General features: G+C 38.1%; 1 protein-coding gene across 1 annotated transcript in view; it reads right to left on the bottom strand.

The window, feature by feature from the left end:
• PHLPP1 (PH domain and leucine rich repeat protein phosphatase 1) overlaps positions 1-21,645 on the bottom strand; it is a 219,514-nt gene that overhangs the window by 43,034 nt on the left and 154,835 nt on the right. Inside the window, exons 5-10 of the mRNA XM_014727844.3 lie at positions 17,614-17,760; positions 16,776-17,006; positions 10,125-10,327; positions 8,011-8,071; positions 5,078-5,173; positions 855-1,010 (exon numbers count right to left, since the gene is read on the bottom strand). Of these exons, the coding sequence (XP_014583330.3) occupies positions 855-1,010; positions 5,078-5,173; positions 8,011-8,071; positions 10,125-10,327; positions 16,776-17,006; positions 17,614-17,760 (894 nt within the window). The remainder of the gene's footprint in view (positions 1-854; positions 1,011-5,077; positions 5,174-8,010; positions 8,072-10,124; positions 10,328-16,775; positions 17,007-17,613; positions 17,761-21,645) is intronic.

Genomic DNA, 21,645 nt, shown 5'->3' with positions numbered 1-21,645 from the left:
ATTTAAGATTCCTTAAATATTCTATTGTTCTTTAAACAAATATTTGTTGAGCACTTTGCTTTATTCCAGACACAGTGCAAGATGCTGAGGGTGAAACTAAAAGGATTCAGGCCACCATGATATAAGCATTTTAGTATAACGCACAAGGGACCTGAAGCAAACAAGACGTTCCAAAGTCAGTTAACAGTTACACTTACTTAAAGCTTTCTTTAAAAATAGTTCTGCATGTGGCAAATTTTCACAAAAAATAGATTTCACTTAATGATTAAACTAACCTCTCCTTCAAATCAAAACAATTTCTTTAAATACTTAGTGAAACCATTTATTTAGGAAAATACTGTTTGTTCAAAAGAAAATAACTTATTTAAATGCAAGGGAAAAACTGTGGTAAAGATAAGAACAACTGGTTTAACAAACAAAAAAACAAGGTAACTAAGCAAACTCTAGGAAAATCTATCTCTGTCACCCAAAGTCACAAAATATGTGAAAGCAAGGACAGAGAATCGTAAGATAATTCAGCTGAGCCTGGCGCAGCCTGCATCCGTTCTGACCAGGCAGCAATACAGGAGCACACTTCTCACCCCTGTTTTATTCCTACACCCTCACAACACACGCTTATGAGCAACTCAACCCACTTCTCACCAGAAAGGAGTGAAATTAATGAACACTCTATAGGATAACCTCCGCCTCCATCCCCTACAAAATGGTAAGAGAAGTGGCCGGCAAAACCATTTTCTTCTTAAATCCAGGATCAACAGATAATCAGAAATGGTCTCTATCATATAAGACAAGAATGCTAACGAGGGAGCATTGTACAACTCAGATGAATAACCAAAACAAACAAGCCGCTTTACCTGTCCGCCTTCATCAGAAGGTTCGGTGGTAGCTCCAGGAGCTGGTTGTGTTGCACATCCAAGACCTCCACTGAGGTTCTTTCTAGCCTTTCAGGAAGCCTCGTCAGCTGGTTGTGTCCTGCCAGTAGTTTCCGGAGACTACTATTACAAAATAAGCTGTGCAAAAAAAGACAAAGACAAAATGACTTACAGCTAATTTGGGATAAAGATTAAAAAACTAATAGCAGTAGGAAAGCACTTAAAATTCTCTCTCCAAAAAACATAAAGTCAGGGGCCGGCCCTGTGGCCGAGGGATTAAGTTTGCGTCTACCGCTTCAGCGGCCCAGGGTTTCGCTGGTTCGGATCCTGGGTGCAGACGTGGCACCGCTCATCAGGCCATGCTGAGGCGGTGTCCCACATGCCACAACCAGAAGGACCCACAACTAAAATATACAATTATGTACTGGGGGGATTTGGGGAGAAAAAGCAGAAAGAAAAAAAAAAAAGATTGGTAACAGTTGTTAGCTCAAGTGCCAATCTTTAAAAAAAAAAAAACCAAACAAATCCATTCAGAGCAACTGAAAACTCATTTTAACATAACTCAAACTTGGAGCTGTTCACATTTCAATACTTTCCATACTTTAAAAAAAGGGCAGGAAGAACAATAAAAAGGGATATTTAACAAAGAAGCTTCATTTAGTGAAAGAAAAAAACCAGTTTCATAGGAGCAGATGCCGAGGAGAGCAGTCTAATCTTGTTAGACTTCCAGGCAAGCTGTATGAGGCTGTAGGCTTCTCGAGGTAGGGATGTGTCTGTCTTGTGGCAGCCTGGAACAGGGGTATTTTACCCACAATAGATTCTGAATCAAGTTTTTTACCTACAGGATCAACATTAAATAAGAATTCTTTTATCCAATTAAACTTTTACAAATGCCAACTGATAAAATGTTACATTTTTCCTCAGTTGCATTTCATAATCATAATTATTTCTCCCTTTCATCACTTCCCTAAATCTGTATATTTTTGTTTTCTGGTTGGTTTAATCCCAGACCCAAGTGGAGACTCCCTTCTAAAGACAATACAAGGCACTTAATCCGCTATTTTCTTTTGAGCCTCAAGGAGCTGTTTGGGAGCTTGGCTGTTTTCTCTCATGGGTCATCAAAACTGCAACATATGATAAATTCTTGTTAATCTAATGTAAATCTGCTCTATGACTAGTGGAGACTTCAAAAGTTGTACGGAATAAAACAGGCCCTGTGTTTAAACACAGAAATCTGGGCAATGGAAAAGTGTGGTTGTTTTTTGCATCGGGACCACTTTGTAATAAGATTTCTTCTCCACTGCTGTCAAAGAACGAGTCTTCCTCATCTACCTCCTGCTTTCGACCATTCTGACCTCACTCAATGACATCCAAAGTTGTTAAAATCACTCTCCATTACAGCTATAACTTTACTCACTTTCAATATCAAAACTAGACTCTTTGCTTTTAAAGACCCTAGCAACCTGTCTCCATGCTGTCACACCACGGGTTACCATTAACGATATTTGACATGCCTGACTTCACAGGTTTAAGCATCAGTGTGACAAGACAGACTATCCAGGACTGCTATTCAGTCACAGTTATCACAGGGGGCAGTCTCTGTAACGGTCACCTCAACCCAATAATTCAGGATTTGGTTCACCAATTTTACTGTCTTGCTGGGCCTAGGGTACAATTTAGAATTCTTAGAGGGTAGAATGGGGTTATTTATTATTCACACACACAAAAACACACACACTTCACCTTAAATAGATGGATAACTGAAAGATGTGAAAAAATCTTTATTTTGATTTTTCCAAATAAAAATCTAGACTTGATAACTACAGGATGAGTATTAAGTGCTAATTATTGGATAGTTCAATTCTTTTGGATACTGTGTAAGCATTAAAATAGTTTCTTTTCATTTGAATACATCTCCACTTCTAAATACTAATTTGTTTGGGCAAACCCTTCACAGTTCACTTAGATAAACAAAGCTTGAATATTAAATCAAATTCTAATGACTCACTGTCTTGCCTGAGAACTAGATCAATGACAGGGCTGATACAAAGTGTGGAACTAAACACCACCACAAATGAGAAAACAATACATATTGTTTTTGTTCCACGTGTTAAAAACACACACACACAAACAAACATTGTTTAAATTCCTTCACAATAGAGCATTTGGAATTTGCTTTGAATAAGCATTTGTTTAGATCCTAAAAAAGCCTGTACTAATGCAGAGCAAATCAAAGATTAATTAACTTTGGGAAAAACTGGATAAAATATCAGTTATCTTGTATTTATTCAATTGTTGGTTTGTATATACAGTATCTTTGTTGCAGCCTACAGTGAAACTGAGGCTTTAGACTCCAATGTGCTGTATCTGTTGGATTGGGGAGGTCAAAGTAGGGAAGAGAAGAGAGATAATGGAAGGAAAGATAACAGTAAAAGATTTTTTCAACAAATTGTTTTTTCCCATTAGTGATAGCCTGTTTTCATTTTTTGCTGTTTGTCTCCTAAAAGGGTCTCTCTCTCTCTCACATACACACACATGCAATGTTGTCCACAGGGCACATCACCAAAGTCCTTCTCTTGATAATGGTGATGGGCTGCACTGGGTCACCTAAATGCTCAGTCAACATAAAACTCTAAAGCGGAAAGCATTTTCAAATGGATTGAATTTATAGATATAACGCATGGCTGAGGAACAAAGTAAAATTAATCAGCTGTCCAGGGATTGAAAATGTAATTCAGATTTCTTTTATGAGAGCTATAGTGTAACACAATGTTATCCAACAGAAATATAATATAAGCCACACATTTAATTTTAAATTTTCTGGTAGCCACATTAAAAAAAGTGAAAAGCAACAGGTAAATGAATTCTCATAGTACTTTTTATTTGACCCAATATATCCAAAGTATTATTTTAACATGTAATTAATATACAATGTTATTGAGATATTTTGCATCCAGAATATACTTTACAATTCAGCACTTCTCAGTTAGGACTAGTCACATTTCAAGTGCTCAATAGCCCCTTGGCTAATGGCTAGTGGCTACCATATTGGACAGCTGAACTCTAACACAATTGCTAGACTTACTAAGCACGTATATTTCATAATCTTTGTTCTTTACAAACGAATAGAGGCATACTGATCGTATACCTTTAAAGAGCGTTCACCCAAAGTAAAAGTTTACTCCAAATTAGTGATAGATTTTTACAATATTTTCATGGATATATTTGACTATATACAGTTAAAAACAACTGACTTCCTCTGTTCAGTGATTGGCTGAGAATGGAAGAAATAGCTAGACCGGCGGCGTAGCAGTCACTAGCCACAAACGGCTATTCAAATTTAAAGTAATTAAAATTAAATAAAACTTAAAATTCCATTCCTCAGTCACACTGGTCACATTTCAAGTGCTTGGTAGTCACATGTGGCTAGTGGATATTGTACTGGCCAGCACAGATATAGACCATTTCAATCATCACAGAAAGTTCTACAGGACAGCACTGGCAGAGAGTACTCTTTTGGTTATTAATTGTATGGCTAGTCACTACCAGTCCAATAATGTTTTGTGCCACAATCAGTCAACGTGAAGATATTTGTATCTATGGACACAAGACATCATCACATGGCTATTTTACAAATCTTGCTATTAAAGTGAAAATTATGAAATAAAAACAGTAACACATGTTAAAAGAGAGAAGACAAGCAAAGACATGTTCTTGGACCTTCTACTCCAAATTTCACTTTAAGAAAAACAGAATCTAGTTTGCTCTTTCTAATTAATAACCCAATAATCTTTTTTTATCAAAGTTATGTTTAAGGAAAACCAAAAATTATTTGTGGATAAGGTAGACATGTTCAGTTAACAAACAGAAGGGGTAGATTATGAAAAAATTAAGATTACGGAGGTGAACCAATTATACTGTTTGTTGAGTTCTTTAACATTTCTTTTGGCTTATTTATACATTTTCACCAGCCACGCCTCCTGCATGGCTTTGAAAGGTCGGGCTGAGAGTCAAAGCCTCACTCTACTCTTAGCTGCATGAAGAAATTCCATAATGTGAAGATACCACATGAGGCTTTAAAAGATGCTAAAAGGTTTTCAAACAAACTCTTTACAGGTTCATAATAACAAGTTAAACATTGAATCAGCAAATTTTTAATTGCTTTATCTAATTGGGGATTCTCTAATTTGATCTGTAATACTCACCGTGCAGGAAGTTCACATATTTGATTATGGCCAATATCCAAAACTTCCAGCTTTCGACTTTCACATATCCACTCAGGCACGTTTTCTAAGCGGTTCCTAAATATAAAATAAACAATTTTTTTTCTTTGATTGGAATTTGGCCTAAAATATGGTTTGAAACTCAAAATAATTACATAGAATAAATAAAACTTCAAATGAAATACCAAAGTGTAGTGAGTATAAATCAAAAGGATGTGTATTCTCTTTAATCTAGAAGCAAAATGAACTATGATAGGGAATAAGAAATAAAGAAAAAGTAGGAAAGGACATAGTTATAGCATTTGCATCATCTCTAAAGTCCCCAAAAAAAGTCTAATCCTCAGAACTGCTATCCTAAAAAGTCGACAAACACATTCCAATTTAGGGAGAGGATATCTTACACTGGAAAACAGACACACACACACACACACACACACACACACAGTTCCAGTCAAGTCAAACAGTCAAATGACATAAAAGTTTTATTTTCCAATTTACATTTTTGCCCTTAACATTAAAATACTTCTCAAATCCAGTAGCTAACACAAAAGCATAGCCATAGATAAATGGAAAGAAATGGCAGCGGTGAAAAGGTACACTGACCTTCAAGACTCAGAATTACTTATTTGAAAACATCTACTTAGGCATTAGATGGTAATTTCAATTACCAGAAACAAGTGAACTAAACTAATGATGATTTTAATTATTAAATGAATTGACCACTTCTTATACAAATCTACTATATTTGAATGTCTCCCTAGTCATAAACAGCTATTAGCCTTTTACCTTCTTCTCTTTTTTTTTGGTGAGGATGATTGGCCCTGAGCTAACATCTGTGCCAATCTTCTCTTTTTGTATACAGGACGCCACCACACCTTGGCTTGACAAGCGGTGCATAGGTCTGCATCCAGGACCCAAACCCAGAAACCCCAGGCTGCAGAGGCAGAGCACGTGAACTTGACCACTATGCCACTGGGCCAGTCCCTTACCTTCTTTTTTAAATATGTGAAATGACCAGGAACAAAGAATCTAAAAGGGTATGTATGATCACAATTCTTTAAAAACAGATGAACAATTCTGTGAAAATATGATGCTTGGAACAAGGACAATATGAGAGTAAAAGTTTTTACTATTAAATCAACTTTTTAATTAAACTACAGAAAAGAAGGCATTACTTTCTGCTTAGTGTCTACATAGGCGCACACAGTTCTGGCTTTGAAGTCCTAAAGATCGACACACATAATTATTTTATTTTCTAGTAGTTAACCAACCTATTCTTATTGAGTTAACATCTCAATAAGATAGGAGAGTGAAAGCATCCTTGAGTATAAGCAATCTTAATATATAGTAACAAAACTACTATAAGTGATAAAATAGCCTGGAACTTTGAACCTGAGGAACTCTAAGGACCTAGGAAACACTATGATGAGTGACAGCCCAGTTCCTTTAGCTAACACAAATACTCACACAAAAGGAGGAGGGTGAAATCCTGAGAGCTATGTGAGGGGAAGCAGAGATTTTCTAAGAAAAAGTCCTACATAGAGGGAGGTGGATGAGGCAGAGCATGTTACAGTGAGGATTCTGGGGACATGAGAGTTACAAAAGAAAGATGAACAGCATTTAAGTGGCAGAATTCAGGGACAAGCAAGACACAATAGTTTCCAATCCAGTCTCACTTAGGGGCTTCAAGGGGTACCATTTGCAATTACATCCTATAATTGAAAGGGAAATAGATTCACTCTATGGCCACCTGGCGAGAAGAAATCTGTTCAAGATAATTATATGCACCCATGTATGCAAACACCACTCCTGCACTGGTCTTTAATTTAAAGGCTATGGATAACATTCGATGCTGACAGAAAAAAAAAGAACTTAATCAGGTAATGTCTGACTTCAAGTTCATCAAACAAAACTATCCAACATGAATTTAGTAGGAAATGCATAAAGCACTACTCATAAATGATTTTATAATTATAAATTTCTAATAAAATTGTAATTTTAATAATTCTCACAGTAGCTAGATTCTGACAAATTCTCACACAGTTATGATTGAGAATATTAGTAAAATAACTAGGTTTGTGCACTTTCATGACTAAAGGCAAATTATGCACTTGACATATTACATAGCAGTTGTATCAGATTTTACACACTGAACCGAGTTAACAGTTGTCACGTTGAGAGGGCTGCATACTCCTAGGCACTGTGATTGTTCAGAAAATTTGGTGTATTTCCTTTGGAATTATGCTAAAAGTGAGTTTCCCCAATTTCAGTGCGTTAAGATGATTAAAGTCTAATTTGTGTAAACACATGCTTTGTGCCTTCAGGAAAAAGTCTCTATGATATTTGTGGGAACTGGAATAAATATGACACACTACAGCAGTGAATTTGTGTAAAAGGTGAGATGGTCAGCCTACCAGCAAATGAGCTGAGGAAAGTGAGCAGGCTGTACAGAAATCCTACTTTGGTGGGCTTAGTCACGACTTTCTAAGGTCTACTGAGCAAGGAGATGTATGTAAAAGAAGGGAAAAAAATCAAATAGATACAGAACAATATTTTTTAAAATGAAATTAATATCATTTGAGGGAAAGACATGAAGATTTGGTTAGCATAATTAAAGAACTACTGGACCTTCCAGCCATATGACCCTCAACTCATTAATCTTTCAAACACAAACCTGGCATTCAAATTGGTGTTCACACAGACACCTTGATTCTTCTGGTTTGAACTACAGTATACAAAATGTAGTATTTTAACTAACAGATATTTACAGACATTTTTAGAGGGTAAGTAAAAATGACTGAATTTTTTATTACTTACCTTCAAAATATATAAAAAGTTCTTATGCATAAGCTCAGACAGAATTAACTAATAACTTTCAGGCAGACTGAAGGGCACTCTAGCACTTGGCTTCTTACCTTGAAACGTCCATGTAGGACAGATAATTCGGAACTGGGTAAACATCAAGTTGAACAAGTTCTAGGAGGTGGAAAAAAACACAAAAACATTACCATTCAAGTGACACAGAGACTCTTTTTGTATGTAGAATATCATTACTGTGCTTTATTCTCCATTGTTTGTTTAGATTAGGAAGTACAATACATCCGTTTGTTCAACTTTGAAACTACAGGAAAGTACAGAGAACTTCTAATTTAATCACAAGATCTTATTCAGAGACTGAAATCAATCACTCATTCTGCCTTCCGACCTCTCTCTCAACCACTTACTGTGGCTCTCCTCTTATTTTACATGTTACATTTTATCTGGAAGATTAACTGTATGAATACTGTTTTTTTGAACATTCACGGTTCCTTCCATAAATCCAAACACATCCTGGCTTTTACCTTTTTCACTCTACGGAAACAGCTCTCCTGAGGGTCACAACTGACTTCCTCTACTCAAATCTGAAAACCCCTTCTCAAAACTGTATGAAATGTGACACCACCGTCCACCTAGGGCTTTGCTTCTCGGAGAGGGTAGTTTCTAGATGTTCTGCTGCCTCTCTAAACACTTACCAAGTAACTCACAGGTTCAGCTCCTATCTGACTGCCCACTCTGGCCCTGGCTAACTGAGGGTTTTGTAAGTCCACTTTTGGTACCAGCTCTCTTCCCTTTTCCAGTTACCTTATTTCCATGGTTTCAGGTACCAACTCTGAGCAGATAAGTCTCAATCAACATCTGTAGTCCTGACTGCAAATTCGTGTTAGCTCACATGAAGACCATTACAATAACCTGGATTAGCAGGGGAGTGGATTACTCCACTCTTCTCCCATAAAAGCACTCTGCGCACCACTTTCATAGAGCATCACTTCCATCACATGCCTCCTTTGCTTAGGAGTCTCCACTGGTTCTCTACAGCTTACTGTATTGACTTAAAGATTCACCATCTGACTCTAAGCCATGCATCCCATAATTACTTAACACTCTCCAGCAGTCACCTATGAGTTCAGAATCCCCTGTCTTCTCTCATCTGCCAAAGAAACCACATTCAGATTCTTCCCCCTTCAACAGGCTCTGTGGCTCCTGGCAATCCAAATCCTATAACCCAGGGCAAGCCCCATGGCCGAGTGGTTAAGTTCGCCCGCTCCACTACGGTGGCTCAGGGTTTCGCTGGCTCAGATCCTGGGTGTGGACATGGCACCACTCATCAGGCCACGTTGAGGCGGCGTCCCATGTGTCACAACTAGGAGGACCCACAACTAAAATATACAACCATGTACTGGGGGAATTTGGGGAGAAAAAGCAGAAAGAAAAAAAAACCAAAACCAAATCCTATAACCCTTCAGTGACCTGTAGCTATTTCAGGTTTGGCTTGATTCCAGTGAGATGACAGTAAACTCATTAAAAAAAATCCCTCATCCTTTAGAGCTCATGCAGTACACTATGCATAAAACAAGTGCTTCATGAGCATTTGTTCAACCTGTAGGGGTAAATATTTGTTTTCATTCAGTTGTCTGATGGTAGGGAATTGAATCTTCACTTTAGCAAACATGACCATATGACCTTTTCTTTTTTAGAACTGCTATGATTTCCAAATTCTAAGGAAGAGATTTTATTAAATGAGTAAGCCTCTTGCTTTGTGGTGCCCCTGAGGGTAGAGAATTTAGTTTTCTTTTAAGGTGAGTTCCTTTGTTAGTGGAACATGAAATCTGAGACCCTGAGGGAGTCCAAAAGGGACCTTCCCTTCACTTTCACTCTCCAGTATTAAATCAAGATTCCAAATTTACTGTCTTAATAAGGCAGCCTAAGAAACAGCTCACCCCCCACCTTCAAACAGAGGAACCAAATCAAAAGTGGGAGTAACTTGTCTAAATATCACAATATGAGAAGAACAAGTTAGGAACCATAAAATTTTCTTTTTTGATTCCTTTAAATATCAAACCAGCATTATTCTTTGATGATTTTTATCTTAGCAAAATTTGACACTTATTTGACTAAATGAGGAAGGAAAAATCAAAGCGAGGCAGACAGGATGGCATGGATAGATTCGTGGAACCAAAAGAGAAACTTTGATGTGGTCTATGTTACATACCGTTAGAAGAGGCATAGAGCGCTTTCAGGAAGTAGCCACAGATGTTTAACATCACCAGTTGATTCCTTTCACAGTGTAAAACTTCAATGTTGTTGAAAATCATAGCATCTAGATCACCAAGCTTATTGTCGCGCAGATCAAGCTGAGTGACATGCTGGAGAAAGTCCACTTCATCTGCTATTAGCTTCCTAAGTATGTTCAGTCTTGAGAGGAAAAGGATGCAAATAGACCATAATTAACTGCAATGCTATAAATAAATGGCCACATCCTAACATGGTAAGGTAATGAGAAGGGACTCAAGTCTCACTATCTCATAGTCCTCCATGATTTCTTTAATCTCATCATCAGGCCTTCCTTAACTGGCCAGATTCTCTGGCTATTTTTAGCTATAACTCCATAAGGTCATAACCTTGACAATATATTCGGAAATACAATTTAGACCACTAAGGCTGGAAGAGAAGCATGCACATTGATTTCATTTTAATTCATTTCAAGAGGAAAAAAAATCCATTTAAACATTTATTTCCAAAGAATTTGGTTGAAAGAACACAAGAAACAAAACCCAGAACAACCCATTAAGCACATTACGACTACACTGAATATTTAAGGAAGGAGAGAAGATGAGTGAGCAGGTAGATGAGCAGCGACATAGGACAGAATTAAAGGGTGAACTGTGGGAAAAAAATGAATGGGAGCCACATATGCACCAGAGATAGGAAGGCAAATATCTGGATTTTCAACTGGTTCAGGACCAAGGATTAATTACCAAAACTATCTCCATCTTTAAAATATTGCTTGAGGGGCCGGCCCGGTGGCGCAGCGGTTAAGTGCGCACATTCTGCTTCGGTGGCCCGGGGTTCCTTAGGTGCGGACATGGCAGCACTTGGCATGCTATGCTGTGGTAGGCGTCCCACATATAAAGTAGAGAAAGATGGGTGTGGATGTTAGCTCAGGGCCACTCTTCCTCAGCAAAAAGAGGAGGATTGGTGGCAGGTGTTAGCTCAGGGCTAATCTTCCTCAAAAAAAAAAAAAAATATATATATATATACATACATCTAAAAAAAAAAAAGGAAGATTGGCAACAGATGTTAGCTCAGGGCATATTGTCCTCACCAAAAAAAAAATTATAATAATATTGCTTGAAAGAGCAAAGTGCAGAAAATACTGAAATTTGGCATCTAGGATTCACTGAGAAATCATAAAACAAGAGACAATGATGGGATCAACAAGTCTAGGATACAGCAAGGCACAGGGAAAACCTGCAGAAGCTCAGTCATGAGGACTAGCGAGCGAACAGACTGAAGGTGCAGAGGATAAGCTGCCAAGATTTAAGTAAATAGTAAGAGAGACTTACTATTCAATATATATATAATTCAACATAACAAAGACACATTTAGCTTCATAGGGGGGAAAAATAAATGAAATCAAAATCTCAATTCCTGGTTTGCTGGCTACGCCCAACTCCTTTACAAGCAAACAAACAAGAACCCTCTACTTCTCATGACAAAGCCAACAAAGTGTGGAGATCATGCACTTGGTTAGAAGAGCACTAACATAAAGGCTGCAGCTTAGAAAAAAGCCAAAGGTTCTCAGTAGTGACTTTCTGCTCTTAGAAAAAATAAAATGATGGTAACCGAGTTATTAAAAGCAATATCATAAAGCCACTGAAACAGAAGGATGAGTGACAGATAACAGATAGCAAAGGGCCAGGATTTGTCAACCTGCAAACATAGCATAAGACCTCTTCCAATGTCCCCAACAGTGTTTTTTTTTTTTTTGCTTCTTTTTTATTCCAGGTTTTAAGATTTAAAAACTGGCCTCTACCCAGCAATTCTCCTATTTCCAAATGCTCACTAGATTACTAGAATATGAATACGGAATAAAAAGAAAAAACAAATCTCATTTTGGATACAGCAGACTGCAGGAATTAACAAAATGCCCCATGTTCTCCCTAATCTATACTTTAAATTACCTTCATGTGGCATCATCATCTTCATTTGAAATAGCTCCCCCCCACAATATTACTGTATTAACATTAAAATAATTAAAGGGTTGGTTTAATAAGGAGACAAAAGAAAATCTGTAATGAGAGGGAAGATATTCCAACTATTCAGTTTAAATTGCCAAGTCTTATCAGGATTCAAATATCAAAAGCTTTCAGGTTCACATAATAATACAACGATTTAGGATAAAGTTTTTTGAGTGTGAGAGGAAGATTCACCCTCAGCTAACATCTGTTGCCAATCCTTCTCTTTTTTTTGCTTGAGGAAGATTAGCCCTGAGCTGCCAATTCTCTGCTGCCAATTCTCCTCTTTTCGCTGAGGAAGACTGGCCCTGAGCTAACATCCGTGCCCGTCTTCCTCTACTTTATATGTGGGATGCCTACCACAGCATGGCGTGCCAAGTGGTGCCATGTCCTTACCCGGCATCTGAACTGGCGAACCCTGGGCCACCAAAGCGGAATGTGTGCACTTAACCACTGCACCACCAGGCCAGGCCCATAGGATAAACTTTTAAAAAGGCAAAATGTGGTTAAAATTTCCTTCCAATAATCCCCTTGGTTAACACAACCATTTTATTTATTTCATAAATATTCACTGAACATTTACCATGTGTAGACCGGCAGCGTCAGAGAGGATTATATGTTCTACTTCCAGTTTGCTGCTCAACACTTTGCATATATGACCTTGAGTAAGTCATCTAACATTTCTGTTAATTCTAACTCTAATCTGTAAAACGAGGAATTATACCTTCCTTGTCCTACAAAGCGGGTGAGAAAATGAAATGAATATATGAGCCAGTACTTTGCAAACCATGAAAGGTTATGTTGATGATGATGACAATGACCTTGTGTCAACAAGAGATGTATAAAGCAAGGTGTTTGTCAGCAGATTAAGTAATTTAGTGAGGAAAATCACATACGCTTTAAAATATGAAGGATAAACAATACTAGTATGTGGTAAGTGCCATAAATGACGTATAAAAAAAGGAGTATGGTCAAAAAAGAAGCTACAGAAGAGGAAGCATCTTATCTGAATCCCAAGGGTAGGCAGAATTTAACAGATGCAAATGGGAGAAGAAAACAGTCCACGAGGAAGAGCAGAATGGCCTTTGGACTGAAAGGAAGAGCACAGGGAGAATTTCAGGCGCGAATGTAGGAGCTCTCAGGAGTGCAGGGTATGTGAGAAATGTGAGAACATGGCTATAGAGGTGGATTAGTTAATTAATATTTGTTGAGTATTATACCTACTAAGTGCTAAATTTGGGGGCTCCAGGATGAATAAAGAGCAGCGCCACTCAAGTTATCTAGGGTGAAGGACCTATGCTCTAAACTTTTACTGCATCAAAGACTGATGTGCAGTCATAGTGCACACAACCAGGACACAGCTCACACCACATGTGGCTCACTGTGCGAGTTTACCTAAACTAGTCTATTTCCTGTACAATGAGATGAGTCTACTTGTAGGAGTCTATTTGGATATTGTGGCAATGTCGAATAGCTCTATGTTTCTAAAATATTGTCACAATTTCTATAGATATCTCATTGTGGAAAAGGAGCAAATAGTTGGCTTGCCAACACAGGTCAGGGGACTATACTTTGAGTAGCTCTGAGTTAGAGCGTCATCCTCAAGGGACTCACAGGCTAGTTGGCTGAAACCAGATAGGAGAGCCTGAATACCATGAACTAGAGAATTGAAGGCTCTGAGCAAGACCGTGCTTGCTTGAGAGGTGGCACAACGGAAGCAGATGGCTCACCTAGGAGACAACAATAGCAATAAGAAGGAAAAGGAAGGGACAAAGAGAGAACCTAGTATGAAAGAAGAACTGATAGAATCTGGTGGCAGACTAAAAATAGAGTCACAAATTTTGTGTCTAGATAACCAATGAAGTGGTGCGGCCATCAGCAAAAACAGAAATCCAGGGGAAAGAACTGGTTGAATAAAGAAAGAAATTGAACTCTGTTTCACAGGTATTTGGTTAAGTGTGTCAACAGGGGAAACCAAGGTGAAATTATCCACCTGGCAGCTGAAGTGGAATCAGTTCCAAAAAGAGAAATAAGGATCAGAGAAAGATTGGGGAATAATTAACATGGAGATGAAAGGTGAATGACGACGCCCTGAGAGCACAGGCAACCGCCAAGGCAGAAAATAGAAGGAGAAGTGCCCGAGGAGAGATATGAGTAACATCAACATTTTGGACAGAGAAGAGAAGGAGGAATTATTAATGATGCCATAGAAGAAATAATATCAGATTCAAAGAACATCAATAAAAGAAAAAGATTAAAAGAAAAATGATCACTTTTAATCTGATGTAACATTTCTATCTGAAGGAATAAAAAAATCAATAAAACTAGCTTTCCGCTTATACAAACTAACTGAAACACCCCTTCCACTAGCTTCAATTTAAAATATTAAGGCAGAATAAACAAATCTGACCAGACGTCCCCCTCCCCAGCTCAGTGGCCTGGAGGGAAGCAGTTATCTACTCCCGATCATTCAACATTTACAGTGTCCAAAGTCTACTCTGGTATTTAAATACCCTGCAACTGATCTCATCTAAGAAGACCCAATTAGAACTGGAAATCTGAAGAATTTATAAAGGTCCTAATAAGAAAAGTTACTTCTAGACATAAGAGATTGATCTTATTTGTAAACTAATTCGGATCAAGAGAAATGATGTCGTCTTATAAGTACCAGGTAATGCAGAAATCCTCTCATGTTTGTTACCTGAGGTCAATACAACCATCATTATACTGCTGGCTGGCTAAATAAAAAAGGGCTTAAATTCTTGAATATGAAGGTTTTCTAAATCCAAGGGACTCAGAGGCAAATAATGTTAACAATTTAGAAAGAAAGTTAACAAGACAAAACTTTTTGTCACATTCCAAAAAGTTCTCAAAGTCAGATCAGTTATTACCATTTGTACTCCCTGAATTAAGAATTCTAGGTCTAGAGCCAGCCCTGGTGGCCTAGTGGTTAAAGTTTGGCGCTCATGGCTTCAGCGCCCTGGGTTCACTTCCGGGTCACGGAACCACACCACCTGTCTGTCAGTTGCCATGCTGTAGCGGTGGTTCACATAGAAGAACCAGAACAATTTACCACTAGGATATATAACTATGCAGTGGGGCTTTGGGAAGGAGGAAAAAAAGAGGAAGATTGGCAACAGATGTTACTCAGGGAGACTCTTTTCCTGCAAAAAAAAAAAAAAAAAAAAAAGAATTCTAAGTCTGCCTACTGCTAACACTTCTCTAGGTATGACAGCTTGATACCATCAGTCTGAGGAAAGGTAAAGCCAAGCAATTCTCTGTGGGACTGGAATGAATGGGCTTCCTAGGCCAAACTACATAAATGGAGAAGAAAGGGGGGCAAAAGATGATGCTGGTTTACACTATGAAACTCAACAGGTATGAGTGAAGGCCTGGGGTTACCAACAGGGAGGAGAGTGGGTAGTAAACAAGGAAAGAACCACGTTTGACAAATGGTGAGGTATAAAGATGCCAAGAACAACAGCTGAGCAGATTCCGTGAGTACGAAAGTCCTCAACCAGGTGACGATAACAACGCATACCACTCGCTGGGAGGGTGAGGCGTTTAACTCAATTCCTTCCAAAACTCTATGAATTAGGTTCTGTTATTAACCGTAATTTAGAGACAAGAACACAGTTGCACAGAGACATTTAAGTATCTCACCCAAGATTTAACGTGGCTAGTATGTGATCATCAACCCCTGGCTAGTTTGGTTGAAAAAGTATCAAATTGGGCAAGTCAGTATTAAGGCCTAAGCCCAATATGTTGCTTTGCAGGAACTCAAGCTCATGACGGGCTCTTGTCTTTCCTTAGGAAAGAGAAATTTAGAATAGCTTCCTCCTCATGTACAAGTTCTTTGTGCATTGGAAACTAAAACTGAACCTTACGTACTAAGAGATGATTATCGAGCCTCTTTGATGTGGCAAGGATTATGCTAGTGGTTTTCAGTTGGACTTTAGTGTGACCAGGATTCAAAATACAGGCTCCTTGCTCTTGCAAGGGGTGAGAGTGGAGGTTCTAGTCAAACTTAGGCCTAACAAGAGATTATGAGTTTTATATTTTGTGAAGTTTTGTGTTGTTGTAAATGAAAGTCAGAGCCACCTAAACAGAGAAAAGGGAAAAATAAGTTAAATAAATAATTTAATTTACTGACTGCATTATATTTACTGACTACAATATATTACATTATATTAAGTTAGAGAAGCCAAGGAAAGAAAAAAATTGAAGGAGAGATGCTCAATGATGTCAACTGCCTCAAGCCACAGAAGAGGAGGACTAAGAGAGAAAAATATTCACTCTACTCTCAACGATACGGTTTTTATTCACCATAAACAGCTCTCTCTGATTCGATGGCCCTATCCACGTAAATTAAAACTGGGTTCAAATTTGAAAAACAAGATAAGACCTTCAAGACACATGGTCATTCACCGATGAGAAATTTTTTTAACAAGTCTCCTACTGTTAATCATTACTCTTCCCTCAGAGCAGAAGTAGAAAAATGGGCCCTAATTGCAACTAGCCAGGCTGCCTGCCTTGGCAGGAGAATGTCATCCAAAGGGCTATACCCTAACCCCCTAAATATAAGCCAACCACTCCAATGGGATATATTTCTTAAAAATGGTTACCTTAGATCCACGTGTTTAATGTGAGGCATTTTTCGCAAAGCCTGTAGCCTAAGGGTCTCCATACAGTTTCCAGACATACAAAGTTTATCCACAGCAGTTAATTTCTCCAATACCTCTGGAATGTCAGTGAATTCATTGAAAGAAAGACCGAGATAACTAAGCTGATGCATGTTCTCCAACTCAGCAGGAAGGGCCTGGAGAAAGTTTCCATCCAACAAAAATGTCTGCAAGCTATTAAAGAAAACATAAGAATTATAAAGAGAATGTGTAAATTTTACATCTTTATTATCAACACATGAGTTCCATAAGTATAGATCATATTACCAGAAAAAGAAAATGTACTATCCTTTGCAAAATGCATTAGGGCAGGGCCTGAGGCAATAATACACCAGAGAGCAAAGATCAGAGATAAGCATCTTAATCTTTTGTTGAAAATCAAAATTATGACCAATTTTCCCAACTTAGATAGGCATAAATGGGAACATGAGCTAACTGCAGTATGAATCAGCCGAAACACTCATCTTTTATTATTTTAAAAATTGACTTTTAAGTCTTAGAATTCGACATAATTCAGAAAACGAGAAAGTAACTCCTCCCATGTTTAGGCACAGTCATTTGTAGAGATCTTCAGTTTAACAAGGTTATTTTAAGTTTTTACAAGATTCTATTAAGAGTAAAAAAACTAAAAAATGAACTTGACACGAGCTTAATCTCTTGGTTTGGGGCCAAGACTTACATGACCAACATAACAAGTTAACTAATCTCATGTGCTGTGACCTGGCTGCAGGTTCCCAGGGGTTTCTGAGGGACACTCCGCAGGAGGGTTTAAAGTACGCACTTGTGCATGACTCCGACGGCCGCCGGGACTGCACGAAGGGCGTTGCAGGACACATTCAGCTCAGTCAGGGTCGGAATATTGCAGACTGCTAATGGGAAGTCCCCTAAATGATTATTGGAAAGGTTAAGACTCTTCAATTTGGTGAACCTATTACGATAAAACAAAACAGAAGAAAAGACAAATGTCACAGATGCATAACATCACATAATTTTAGCAGAGCCTTAGAGATAACCTAGCGCAACTCTAATTCAGCTGAGGAGGAAATGGGGCCCTCGGAGGCTAAGTGAGCAGCAGAGCTGGAGTGCACATCTTCAGACTCAAGGCCAGTGTTTTACCTAAAATACAAACATTATTTTTAAAAACAAACTTGTCACTCTAAAATAAGGCTGACTATTTGAGGAGGTGAGTTCTGCTGGAGTAAGTTTTTCAGCTTTACCTCAGCCAGCTTAATTAACACATATGAAATGATAATGGAGAGAAAGGAAAAGAACAGGTAGATCCAGTTCTTCTGAATTTCTGTGTTACCCCGGTCAAGTAAAAAATTTTTCTGCCTCACTTCTCTCAAATTCAAACCTGAAATAATAAAAACTTAACAATTTATCAAAGCTACACTTTCTCTAAGGTAACCAAGTTTTGTAGTCCCAAATTTAAGAATCAATTATCAGGGACTGGCCCAGTGGTGCAGTGGTTAAATTCGCATGTTCTGCTTCAGCCGCCCACCGTTGCTGGTTCGGATCCCATCGCACCGCTTGGCAAGTCATGCTGTGGTAGGGGTCCCACACATAAAGTAGAGGAAGATGGGCACAGATGTTAGCTCAGGGCCAGTCTTCCTCAGCAAAAAGAGGAGGATTGGTGGCAGGTGTTAGCTCGGCGCTAATCTTCCTCAAAAAAAAAAAAAGGAACAAAGAACCAATTATCATTCCTCAGTCTCTGTCCAACACTCAATACTGCTAACCACACACCTCACTTGAAGTTCTTCTCATCTTACTTTATCAACATTTTCCTCACCTAGCTTCTTCCCAGCTCTCTCCAAACTTTTTCTCCTATTTTTCCTTCTTGATTCTTCCTGTCCCACAGTTAAGTGTTCCTCAACAATCTGTTCCTTGTCAGCTTCTTTTCTCTTTCTACATTGCCTTCCTTGGAGCCCCTTTACTGCTCTGTGAACAGCTCTCTCTAACCTATCACACGCCATCGCTTTTGCCCTGAGTTACCCTACAATATTTCCAGTCCAAAATGGAACTTATCATCTTTATCCCAGACCAGCACTTCCTCCTGTTCTATTTTTATTAAAGGCTCTTTCATTTTCTCAGTTGTCCAAACAATTACAGCAATTAAAGAAGTCATCTTTAAATTTTACTTTTCTGTGCACAAGATCTTATATTTGGCCCATTGCCAACAACTACACTTGTTCTATTTGAGATGAGAATCAGATTAGTTACTATGTTACGGTAATTATTTTAAAACCATACACACAAGGCTAAATACTAGGCAGTATGTACCATGCCTACAAGACACTCACATCTTAAAAAATAAATCCAATTCAATTCAATCAGCAAATTAAAGAAACTGTCATGTGACCTATTTGTTGAATTCTGTAATAAAAAATGTTAAGCTTTGTTCTAAATATCTAGATAAAGTCTATTCTCAACAGAAAGCTGGTAATGTACCTATCTGACAGGTTGGAAATGTTACCTTGATTTTTTATAATAGCTGTTTTCTTGGGTAGATGTAATATTATTTTAAATTTAAAAAAACACTTAAGAAAGAATTACTGCTAAACTTGAACAATCATTTTTGGTTTTTAAAATTTTTAAAAATTTTTTTGGTGAGGAAGACTGGCCCTGAGCTAACATTGGTTGCAAATCTTCCTCTTTTTGCTTGAGGAAGATTGTCCCTGGGCTAACACCTCTGCCAAACTTTCTCTATTTTATATGTGGGATGCTGTCACAGCATGGCTTGATGAGCAGTATATAGGTCCGCACCCAGGATCTGAACCCAGGAACCCCCGGGCTGCTGAAGCGGAGCACGTGAAGTTAACCACTATGCCACTGGGCCAGCCTCCTGAATAATCATTTTTGAATTTGTTTTATGTTTTACAATTTGACTCATTAAGCCTTCTTAAAACAAAGAATGCTTATCCTCTTTTCAGATTAACTATGATTTACACAACACAAGCTAGAATTATGGGGTCTATTATTCTTAGTCCAGGGGTTCTCAAAGTATGGTTGGGGGATCCCTGAAGAGACACCTGAGACCCTTTCAGGAGATTCCCAAGGCCAAAACTATTTTTATAACAAGACTAAGATGCCATCTGCCTTTTGCCACTCTCATTTTCTGCCATGTGTCCAGTGGAGACTTCCAGATAGTACTCGTCCTTGTGATAGCATACCTGATTGGATGCAGAAACAGACGTGAAAATCCAACTAGCTTCTATTAAGCCAGACATTAAAAGATTTACAAAAATATAAAACAATGATACTCTTCTCCCTATTTTTATTTTGTTTTAGAAAAGTTATTTTTCATAAAAAATATGTACATTAACAAGAATGGTTTTATTATTTTTCTAGATGAATTAATATATATTAAAACATTTTTCAGTTTAAATTTCTAATAAAGTAAATATCAATAAATTTAATCCCCATAAATAAAAGCCGCTTAGGGTCCTCAATTTTTGAGAGGGTAAAGGAGTCTTGAAATAGGGTTTCCAGATAAAATACAGGGCATTTAGTTAAATGTGACTTTCAGATAAACAACAAATTAATTTTTTAGTATAAGTAGGTCCCAAATATTGCATGGGACCTACTTATACTAAAAACAAAAAATTGTTGTTTTTCTGAAATTCAAATTTAACTGGGTGTTGTTTTTTTTCTTCTAAATCTGGCAACTCCCTCCTGAAATAGATGAAACTGCTGTTCTAGTCCAAACAAAAACAGTATCCTACTTTCTAGATATGTTTCTTCATTTGGTAGAACTGGCCACAGTTTTAAAATACGTATGCAATTAAAATGAACTTTTTAAAAAAAGTTCCTCCAGGAAGGAAAAAGATCCACTAGACATTCTCCTACACAACGCAGTACAAAGACTTTTCAGAAAGCGGAGAATGGAAGGATTACAATTTCAATATTTACTCGAGATGGAAAATGGAAGCACTGGCTTTTGGAAAAGTATCTGTCAATAATAGGAGGGGAAAAAAAGGTATATTCATGTATGCAAACAAATTTACTAGGACCACACCACTCCTGAGAACAAAGGAAAGCAGTAGTGAGTTGAATGAGTAAAAGGCAGTTGATAAGCTTAAATGGAAGAGAGGGGAAAAAAAAACCCTCTTTCTTTTTTTGAGGAAGATCAGCCCTGAGCTAACTACTGCCAATCCTCCTCTTTTTGCTGAGGAAGACTGGCCCTGAGCTAACATTCGTGCCCATCTTCCTCTACTTTATATGTGGGACGCCTACCACAGCATGGCTTTTGCCAAGCGGTGCCATGTCCACAGCCGGGATCCAAACCAGTGAACCCCTGGATGCCCAGAAGCGGAACATGCGCACTTAACCACTGCACCACCAGGCACCACCCCCAGAAAACAAACCCTCTTAACAAGTACCCTCCATTAATTTCATTTACATATCTTTCAAGTTTTAAAATGGTCATCAGCTCTAAATATAAAGAAATGCAATTATTTTCTGCATCAATTCAATGATAGAAACACTACGAGACCTTATGGTAACCAGAACTGCTCTCAGTCCCAGGGGCTGCGCCCCACAGAACAAGGAGTCTGGGCTCCCTCGTACAGAGCCGCACTGTCCACACCACACCCCGAGCCCAGGGGCTGCCGAGCACCCGCAATGGGCTAGTTCAAACTGAGATGTTCTCTAAGCATAAAAAACACACTGGATTTCAAAGACTTAGTACAAAAAAGAATGCAAACTCATTAACAGTTTTTTAGAACTGATAATTTTGATATATTGCGTAAAATAAGATATTATTAAAATGAATTTCACTTGTTTCTTCTTTTTCTAATATGGCTACCAGAAAACT

The sequence above is a fragment of the Equus caballus genome, chromosome 8 (genome assembly GCF_041296265.1).
Source record: "Equus caballus isolate H_3958 breed thoroughbred chromosome 8, TB-T2T, whole genome shotgun sequence".
NCBI classification, from domain to species: Eukaryota; Metazoa; Chordata; class Mammalia; order Perissodactyla; family Equidae; genus Equus; species Equus caballus.
The sequence above is the reverse complement of the archived record's forward strand: the minus strand, read 5'-3'. Positions and strand labels throughout refer to the sequence as shown.